Source organism: Neomonachus schauinslandi, chromosome 11 (genome assembly GCF_002201575.2).
Source record: "Neomonachus schauinslandi chromosome 11, ASM220157v2, whole genome shotgun sequence".
NCBI lineage: Eukaryota > Metazoa > Chordata > Mammalia > Carnivora > Phocidae > Neomonachus > Neomonachus schauinslandi.
Genome location: NC_058413.1, coordinates 110902158 through 110912945, shown reverse-complemented (window position 1 = coordinate 110912945; position 10788 = coordinate 110902158). Strand labels below are relative to the sequence as shown.

Here is a 10788-nt window from a genome sequence, read left to right as displayed (position 1 = left end):
CCCTCTCTCGCTGTCTCTCTCTCTGTCAAATAAATAAATAAAATCTTAAAAAAAAAAAAAAGAAAGAAATTAATGCATTCTGCAAAATGGAATACAGTGTCTGGCCCTGAATGTCCCTCCAAGAAAAGATGTTCTGCAGAAAACCTTCCCCTGGGATTCTCACCGTGTGAGGGATGTGCATCTCACCACTGCCCGCCACCCCTCAATCTATTCATTGCAAAATTCTTGTCCAAAAGAACTTAACATAGTAACAATAAAAACTAGTTTTATCTGTTACAGTTTAACTGCCTAAAAAAATTTCGAAAAGAGCTTTAGAGACATGTCGCTTCCAATTCTTATTATAACTCCCAAGATGCTTTTGTTGGTAATTCCCACGAAGAGATCTCTTCTCAATTTTGTGCGAGGGTTTTGTGCTACAAACCAGAGCTACTGGAATTTAAAGATGAAACATGTCTTGAGTAGACAGTGAGTCTTAATGTGCCTATCCACACTGTAATTTCTTTTGGCAATATACACTTCCAGATGACTACCACGTAAGATGCTTTTAAAAACTATGCAGATCACGCATGACATCTGCATTTCACTACCTGGTACATCACTGCACAGAAGTGACTTCATCCCCATGACAGACAGAAATGAAGAATAAAAGAAAGCTTCCTTTTTTGTAACCTCTGCAGAGTCCTACTCACCTTCTGGATTGTTTGGTAAAATTAGTAAGTCATCTACAGATTAGTTAGCTTTGGTACATTCATAATTTTCCTTTGGTGAAAAAGACTGGCAGTTTTTCAAAACCTAGCTTCCCTGTTCATCTGGTTAAGTGATAACGTGAAGTCTTCTACTCCTTCCTGTCTTCCTTCCTTCTGTCAACTCCTAAGCGTGTAATCTTTAGCAAGTCACTTAACCTCTCTGCTGTGGTAGTCTTTCTCTTTCTTATCAGTAAAATGGGGATTATAAAAGTGTATACCCCATAGGCTTGTTGAATAAGTATGAAGTCACTTAATACCTACAAAGCACTTAGAAGAGTCTCCCACATAGAAGCCGCTAAAGCCCATAACAAATCCAGCCACCGTTTCCATTATTGCTGCACATGATCAAATAAGGTCAACAGAAATGAATCAATCAATAAATTAATAAATTAGTGAAAGATGAAGTGGAATATAAAGTTCGATCCTCAGAGATGATGATTTCAGTAGAAAGAGAAGGTAGAGGCAAATCATACTGATAATGCTCTTTGTAACCTTCCTTCCTGTCTTGTCCACTCACCCCAAGTATAACTTGATATAATAAGCACAGGACAGCACTCTTGCTTCAGTAGATCAGAGCCAACCTGTGCTGCCTCAAGTCCCTATGAAAAGACAGAGAAGAAATGATGCGTGTGCTCTCCAAGGGCACGTGTCGCCATGTATCCAGCTGTGGGGGACGCTGAGTAGGGACTGTGTGCAACCTCCCAGCCCAAGAACTCGCTAGCTGTATCACTGCCCCAACATTGCTTAATTTCAGCATTGCCATTTATAAACTGGACATTACGAACAGCCCAGTGGCCACTCTGAAGAGCAAACTACATTTGAATGACAGGTAGAAAAGGCCCTGCTACAAGGTAGGTATTCAAAACTGTTAGTCACCCAAATATATATAAATATTTTCAAGAAACTCCCAGTAAATGGTAAGTAGCTCAGTTAACATCACTTCTCCTTGTCCTGGCTGAGTTACCTGAATTAGGTAGAGAACAATTATGCTGCAATCATCTATGTTGTTTGGGAATCTGTAACATTCATTTCTTTATGCTTGTTGCAAACAGACCTTCTATAAGAAATGTGATTCAATCAATTCCAAAGGCTTAAGAGTCTTGAACAGCATACCAATTTTAGACGCCAAAGTTTAACTGAAATTTGGCGTATAGATGAACCCTTCTCCCTGTACTGAAAGTCCCAGAAGATTCTTAAACAAAGAGCAATCAGAAATGGTAATTTCATCCAACTGGATCCAATTATATTTAGCATATTTTATAAAAGAGGGAGAAAAATAAGAATGGACTCAAGAAAATGTTTTCCCTTTATGATTTACTCTCTAGGAGGTGAAGATGAATTGCCTTATGAAGTTACTTCTTGTAACACAAGGAACATAACTGTCTAAAAAAAAAAATGCAATGTCTTCCTAGAGATAAACATTGTTACAAATATGGGCCTTTCAGCACATCTACCAGTAACTCCACAACCTGCAAAGATCACCCCCTAAAAAGAGTGTTCATAATAATAATTTGTTATCAGCAGATGTTGAGTACTTCAAGCCAGGGGAGGTTTGGAAACAAAATGGGTAGTTTCTGTCATGCAGAACAGACCTCCAAAGAAGAGACCCACCGTAAATCCAAGAGACTGGGGCAGATGTTGATTCACAAATGAAGAAGGGGAAGCAAATGCAAAGGTGGTTTTCACATTTGCTTTTCCGCTACTAGCAGCTTCCAAACTGCAAACCCTTAATCAAAGTCCAGGTCTTTGCTTCATGGTTATAGACACTATTTTTTCAAAGGTCGTAATGAATACTAAGGTCCTCTCTGACATCTAAACTACTACATACAAATCCCTTTTTGTCCATATTCAAAGAGGTCCTATCAGCAATGGAACACCGACTTTGTATAAAACATTACATTAATAATTTCTTTTATGTAAAAGAAAAACCACAGCGCTTACAAGCTACACATTATGTAACAGGTATCAAGATACATTGTGAGTACATTTCCATTGTACATATTTTTATTTTAGAACTTATTCAAGTCACTCGTATCTTGGTTCATTTTAAATATCTCCCCTTGTCTTTAATGTTCTGCAATTTCAACATATGTTTAAAGGGGTTTATTTTTCTGGTTTGCACTAATATTGTTGTACTTCATAAACATGAGAATTCACCATCTCTGGAAAATCATAACCCATTATCTATTCAAACGTTGTGTCTCCCTTGTTGTCTGTGTTCTCTCCTTCTGGGACTCCTATCTTCTTGTTCCATAACTCAATAATATTCATATTTTTCATTTACTTATGTCTATGCACTCTGGGTATTATCATCAATTATGCTATGGTTAATCTGCATTTTAACCCTCCCATTGAGTTATTTCAAAATTTTATTTTTCATTTATAGATTTTTCTGTCTTTAAAAAATTAGTCTTTTATTTTCTTGGGGTCTGATTTGTTATATATTGTCGACATTTTATACATGCCCATTTTACATTCTCTTTCATGTTGTTCTATTATGTCAAGTGTTTAAAAACTGCTGTTGTGTCTTCTGCTGACTCTCCCCAGGGATTATATCATCTGCTCACTCTCATTCGTGATTGATCATTTCCTTGTGCGTCCGGTCATGTATTAGAGTGAGCATTTCTTCAGCGGGCTTGCTGTTTCCTTGAAAATCCTTGGCAGTCTAGATTACTGGTACTATCACTTAGGGATGGCTTTGTGCTTTACTCTTCCAGGATCCCCAAGGGTATTTTCTGACATGAAGATTTCTAGGTCAGAAAGTGGTGTAAAAAACAAGTGCAAAAACAAAAACTCACATGACACAGGAGCAAAGAATACAATTCTTAGCCAAGGATTTCTTTTTCTCTTACTAATCGGGTTTCTTATTCTCACTCATTGCTGGTGGCATTTTTCCAGCCTAACTTTTCATTAAAGGAAAGGTCCTGGTCTTACGCAGGGGGCAGGCATGTCTTAGTCCCAGCTCCATGGCTCATCGGGAACCAAGGCCTTAGCGTCATCTGTCCCATGCAGACGTTCGACTCCAACCACCGTGTTCATGCAAATGCATAACCCATGAAGCAGCCACAGCTCAGTTCAACACAGGCTATACTCACTTTTAATTGCTTTGCTTCAGGCACATGGTAATAATCCTTTTTCACTGATTCACTGATTGCAAAATTAGTTAATGTTTTGAAATCATTTTAAATATTTTATCCAGTTTTACGAGGTATCTGTAACCATAAATTTTTTTTAGATTATCTTAGTCTACTGCATTGCAAGAGCTTAATCAATTAGTCCTTCCCAAGCAGAAGGTTGATGGAACTGTATTTCAGATCTTGAGTAGTTAGAAACCCTCCACATTATTTTTTACATCCAGGATTCTTCCCCATGTTCAAAACTAATAGACTAGAGACAAACTTTTAACTTCTAAGTGAAGTAACTCTCTGACATACCTCCTGGGACCCAGGGAGGACTTAGACCACTTCTTGCTAATCACCATCACCAACTGATCAAAAGAGAGTGTTTTAACTGATTTCTGACTAAAAGTAGGAAAGAGAGAGAAAGGGAATCTTTTCTTCCTAAACACTATTAAGGCCTGAATATATGCAACTGCTCTCAAGAAGATTTGCCACAATTTTCAGTAGTAAAAGCCCCATGATATAAACAACATAAAAATCTTTCCACATACGAAAACTACGAAACAGAATTTTTTAGCAAAAGTTACAGAATTTATCCCACAGAAATGACAACTTGCTATAATTTGTGATCTTCTAAGGGAAAAATCTCAATGATTTGAGAAAATGGTGATGTCCACATCTCCGGTGTGCCATTTCCACAAGTAATTCACCTCCCACTCTAGGAAAATAGATGACATTGCTTACATCACAAGTCAAAAGCGTAAGGAAGGGCTTTTTTGTACTCTCTACCAGAAGGAAGGGATTTTCTTCAGTTCCGTCTCGTACATCATAGGTGTGAAGTACTGTTGTTGACTGGTCTAAAGACTGTACTTAATTATTCAACTGGAAAAAATAAAAAACCTCACCAGAGTAAGCAGTGATGAAAACTAACTATAGAATCTTATGGAAATAATAGATTTAGACAAAACAAACTCTTATTCTAGAATATGGTTCATCCTGTAATTAATTATAGTATCTTTGACATGATACAGGGGTGTTCATTATGAACTGAAGCACATTAAAATATTTCTGTCATCTCTCTGCTGTCCTGGTCTACACATTTAGAATGGTCTGAGATTCCTGAAGTAAGAGAGGAGAATGCTTATTCTTTAGAGAGCAGGTAATGTTAAGAAGTGGATAAATCAATAAGGCGGTGGGTCACATTCGAAGAAAGCACTGGGAAAAGTTTACAAGACAATTTCGAATTATTACTTCACTTAGTCTCTCTCACTCCTAATTTACAAACACAAGTTTTTAAAATCAAAATTATTTTTCTCACACAGTAACAAATTATAGGACTATCAGGTGAAAAAAATTTTAAATTTTCTCTACAGGACAGCCTGATTGTTAAAAAGCAGTGTAGCTTTTTAAAGTTGCTTAAGTAGCTGCAGGTGACATTATCAAATATCTAACCCTCAGGCTTAGTGGGTCTCGTCTAAGGCAAAAAAAAAAAAAAATCCACTTATGTTTTAAACATATACCCTCAAAGCACGTTTGAAAATAGCTGTATTCAGAATATCCAGGATTGATTTGTTTTTCTTCCCGTCTGTTGTTCTTGGCATGTATCTCCTTGCTCCTCAGGGTGTGGTCCATGGACTAGCAGCATCTCAGAGATCATTAGATACACAGAATCTTGGGCTGCACCTGGGCCCTACTGCATCAGAATCTGCATTTTAACAAGATTCCGGGGTAATTCGTCCGCCCATTAAGGTTTGAGAAGCACTGTGCTGTAAGACATAGAAATATTTTCTAATTCAATGTCAAGTACGAGATTCTTTTGTGGATGATGAAAATGTCATGGAATTAGACAGTGATGATTTTTTCACACCTCTGTGGATATATTAACTACTGATACGTACAATGTAAATGGGTGAACTCTATGGTATGTGAAATATATCTTAATTTTTGAGAAAGAAAGAAAAGATAATAGTAAATACTTTCAAATTGTACAGCACAAAGATGAATGGAACCAGTTCCAACTTTTTTCTATCTTGGGAAAAAATTAGATGCACCATTTCCTGGGGCTCACCTCTTCCTGAGAAAGGGAACACACCAGTCCTTGACGCTGGGCAGACCTGACCAAGGGTTTGCAGGAGCCGGCAGGGGGGATGGAGTGGGGAGCTGAGCGTCCCCAGCACCCCCACCACGTACTCTAGAGCTGCTTTCCTCGGGAAACCGCGTGCGGAAAGAACGTCAGGAACCCACACTACCCAATCGAGGGAAGTGACAAAGAGGCAGAGAGGCTGTCCGCCAGCCGCCCCTGAGCTCCCCGGCATGTGCGGGATGGAAGGCTTCTCCCTCATTCCACCCCCTGCCCGCCCCCGCCAACCCCCAACCTCCCTCGCAGAAAAACCCCTCAGATTCTTAAATAAAATCCCGTAGTCGCTCTGGGTTCCCCGCAAACGCCCTCGACCCCCTCGCCTCCACAACGGACGAGTCTCCCGCCCCGCACCCCCTGGGCGCCCTCGGGGAACGCCTGGCGCTCAGGGTGGGAAAGCCTCCCGCGCTGCCCCGTCCCCGACCTAACCCGGCGACCTGGGGGCCGGGCGCGCCGGGCAAGCTCGCCCCTCCACTGACACCTACGAACTTGTGCGGGGCCTGGCAGCGGGAGGGCCCGAGCGCGCCCGGCGGAGGGCAGGGGCAGCGGCGCGCGCGGACGCGGGGCGCGCCGGGGACCCTGAGCCGGGTAGCCTCTCTCCCTTAGACCCCGAGTTTCGCGGCCCAGCCCGTGCCTTCGGCGCAGCGCCAAGGGGTCTGAGCGGACGGAGCTGCTGGGGCTCGAGACCGACACCTGCCCATCCTTCGCGGAGTCGGAACCCCGAGGTCACGCTCTCCCGGGCCAACATACCCGTGTGTGCTCACCAGGGACAAAACCTAGACGCGCGCGCCCCTCCGCTCGCTCGGGGCCCAACCCAGGCTCGCACGGCCCAGGGAGGGACACGCGTGTCCGGACGCGCGCGGCCCCGGCTCCCCCCTCCCGCCGGCACCCCCCGCCCGCGGCGCCCGCACTCACAGGCAGGGGTAGTAGCCGTAGGCCGGCCGCGGGGGCTGAGGGCAGCAGTCCTCTCCGGGCTCCGAGTCCAAGAGCAGGTAGTCCTGGCTCTCGTTGCGCCGCGCGCCGGCTCCAGCCGCCCGCCGGGGAGAGCCGCCCCTGCGGGGCGCGAACACCGGGCTCTGGTTCATTGCGCGAGCGCCCGGCCGGCGCAGGGCCGGCTCTCGGGGAAGGCACGTCGGCTGGCCGGGCGGGCCGGTGCGCAGAGACCGCGCGCGCAGGGGCCCGCCACCCCCGTCCGACTGGCCGCCCGCAGACCTGCGCCCCGGGCACCGAGTTGAGGCGGGGGTTGCGGACGTCCGCGGTTCCGAGCTCTGCGAGCGGCTCCCAGGCCGGCCGGGGGAGAAGTCACCACTCAGGGGGTCACCAGGGGACCTGGCCCGAGCGCGTCCGGCGAGGGGACCCCGCGGGGAGGGGGCCGGGGCTCCGGGGCGGAGCGAGTGCGGGCGGGGCGGCGGGCGCAGCGGCGCGGGCGAGCGCACAGCGGGGCACCCGGCTGAGGAGTTGCCGCGTCCACCGAGGCTCCGGCCTCGCTCCCGGCGGCCTCCCCCGCGTCCTCCGGGGGTCCCCACCTTTGAAGGGATCTGAACCGGCCCTCAGAAGTCAGCCGGTCTGGCCGCCGCCACTTTCGGGGCCGGGATAACCCTGAACTAGGCGGAGCCACACGCGCGCGCTCCTTCCTTCTTTCCTTTGCTTTTCCCTTTTCTCTTTTCTTTTCTCCTTTCCTTCTTTTTTCTTTCCTTTCTTCTTTCTTTGATTCTTTGATCCTTCCTTCCCCTTTCTTTCTCCCCCCCCCAAGTCTGCTCATTTGGAAATCACACAAATTGAGAACTTTCTAGGAAGGTTCCTTTAAGATTCTTGAAGAACCAAAGAAACCTGTTTTGGTTTTGTTTTAAAGGCCAAGAGACTCTCCAGACTGTCTTCATTTTCTTAGGGCATTTTCTCTCCCACTCCCAACCCCTTAAGTTATTGTTAACACTTTACTTTAAAATGAGCAACGTTCTATGTTCCAACACCAGATGTTCCCAGTTCCTGAGCAAACCAACAAAAATAGGCAGGCATTTTCTGATGTTGCGACAAAGAGGCCAGCAACCTGCTTACTTCAGAGAAAACCTTTCCTTCCATCACTGCAAATGATGAAATTATTTCTCTGCCAGATGTTTCCTACATTTCTAAACTGTTTTTAAGATTTAGTTTTAAATTCTGATTTAATCTTCACAGATGTGAGAACTTAAAACTTCTCAGCAAGGATGAATCAGTATCTATAGTAGTTCAAGAAGTAGTTAATTAGGAATCCATTGATTCATTTATTCAACAAATATTTAATCAATGCCAACTGTGTACCAAGCACCATTTTAGGATTCAGAGGCAAATTAGCCTGATAAGGGCCCTGTCTGCCTTCACAGGGCTTTCACGGAAGAAAGGGAGACAGATTAAACAAGCAAATGAAAAGTATCAGACACAAAGGCCACAATGAAAATAACAGTGATGTGATAGTAACTGGGGACTATTTCAGGTTAGGTGGTTAAAAGAGGCCTCTCCAAGGAGGTGCTGGTTAAGTGAAGAAAGAGGGTGAGGAGCCAGACATGAAAAGATCTGAAGCCCATTACAGTTGGAGTGAAGAGAGCCAGATGGTCTGAAATTCTGAAGTAAAGATAGCCTTCGCTTCCCATGAACAGGTGAGCAATGAAATGGATGTTGGAAGTGTGAGCACAAGCAATCAACTTGATAGAGGGTAAAAAGAGATCACAAATTTAGAGGTTTTGAGTTTGCCAGCACACTAGGAGCTAAAGCTCAAGAGGGTGGGAACCACTGCACCCTGAGAGCCTAGTTCTGTATGTGGCGCAGGTATGTGGGATGGATGGATGGATGGATGAAGTATAGACCAAAAAAATAGGGAAACACTCTAGACCACCAAAAGACGTTTACCCTGAAAAACCTCAGTCATTCTGAAGTGTGTTGTTCCTGATTTAAGAATCTCCTTTTTTTGATTTCTCAACATCTGGAGCCATGATTTAAAGTTTTTATTTTCTGGTAATTATACATAGCAATAAGATACTCTGCTTGAAATGTGTTTGTTCATGGCAAATGCTATCTGTGAGAACACAACACCTTTGTTGCTTGAATGAATTAGTTAATGTTTAATTAAACAGCACCAAGGTAATCTGTTTAGAAACATGAAGTGCAGGAAACAATTTAGTGGGGGAAGTAATATCCAAGTGTTTTCGACTTGACTCAAATTCTATGAGTCAAAGCAAAGTTGGAAAAGACTGATGGTGTTAGTTGAAGTGTTAGTCTTTAACTTAAAAAACAAAAATTGAGACATAATTACTTTGTTGTTCTAGTTTGTTGAGCTGTTTTGTGCCTTTTCTCATCACACAGTTTTTCATACTCAGGTAGCAACCTTCACACTGAAAGAGTTATTACAGTAAACTGATGATGTGACATCAGTTTATCATTTTGCAACATAAGACATGTTTTTCTCTATTATCTGACATACAGTTGGTACTGGACAAGTAAACCCCATCTCTCCCCAGAGGCAGGAGTTTATGAAGAAGCACAAAGAGGATCAGGTTGGAGTCTGAAAGCCTGGGTTCTTGCTTTAGCCATTCCCCTAACGGAAAGTTTGTGATTTCAGACAGCACCTTTAACCTCCTGCTTCATTTATTCATTGGTGATAGATAATTACTGAGGACCCCTCCGTCTCTTTCTGCATTGTATGCTTACCTACGAAGTTTCATCTCTTCAATTATGTTTAAAAACACAGTAGAACAGAAGACAACTTCTCAAACTAGTAACATGTCTTAATCAAGTCCAGCAGTGTTGAGTGGATGTGGACCAAAGAAGACGGAAATCCTGGTTCTCACAGAGGTGGAGTGTCACGCAATCTCACGTTCCGCGCGCTCCTGTCATCTGTTTAAGGTATTGAGATGAAACAGAACACTCTGTTTTAACTCCAAGACTCAGGCATGAAGGTGGGCTTTGTTCTCTACGGGATGGGAGGGACACCTTACTACACACATCTGCACAGTTTGATTGATTATTGGTTAATTTTACAAAAACTGGTATAATTACTATAACAGTATTTTGAAAAGTCAAGTGAGGCAAAATGAATAAGAAAAGCGTTGCCCTCTAGAAGGTCTCAGGCTAGGAGCCCAAAGGCAAAGAAAACAAAGTGACCACCAGCCTCAGGGACAGAGCTTGGGAAAACCTTGTGAGACGCTGACTCAGGAAGACACTAAGAAGGTGCCGCGTAGAAGACCGGGGCAGCTGCTGCTGCTGATGGGAAACCACGGACACAAGAGCTTTTCTGGGAAACGCAGTTTGGGTTAGTTGGCCGACAGCTACAGATAATAGTTGAGTCAGGAAACCATCTGGATAATTTAAAGCCCCTGAGTCCTGACTCCTAACTCACGAAGACTCCACAGGGGAAAAACAAGAACACCCCACAAGCATCAGAAGGCCTGAGCGTCTCTCAGTGAAGGTCTGTGTAGATTAAGGTTTGAGGCAGATAGTTGGCAGGCGCTACATCTCTGAGCCTCCATATCAGAATTTTTAAAGTAGTGAGGTTGTAATAAGTACATTTACTATCTCTGTTACAGCTAAAACTTTATTAGGTTAAACATTAGAAACATTATGTGAAACATTAGCCACCTATTTTTGCTGTAACTTGAGCTTAACAGACATCCAGCATCCTAACATTATTATATGGGTATTTTGTGTAAGCACTGGGATTACATGGCTTCATTTAGGACAGGTCATGTTGGACTAAATTAACTTCTCTTTCGGTAGAGTAATCAGAATGCTTTCAATAAACTATTGACCAAGGGCA

At 43.7% G+C, this 10788-nt stretch overlaps 1 protein-coding gene across 1 annotated transcript in view; it reads right to left on the bottom strand.

The window, feature by feature from the left end:
- TRPC6 (transient receptor potential cation channel subfamily C member 6) overlaps window positions 1-7087 on the bottom strand; it is a 116213-nt gene extending 109126 nt beyond the window's left edge. The window contains exon 1 of the mRNA XM_044919428.1: window positions 6918-7087. Coding sequence (XP_044775363.1) covers window positions 6918-7087 — 170 coding nt within the window. The remainder of the gene's footprint in view (window positions 1-6917) is intronic.
- Window positions 7088-10788: the final 3701 nt, after the last annotated feature.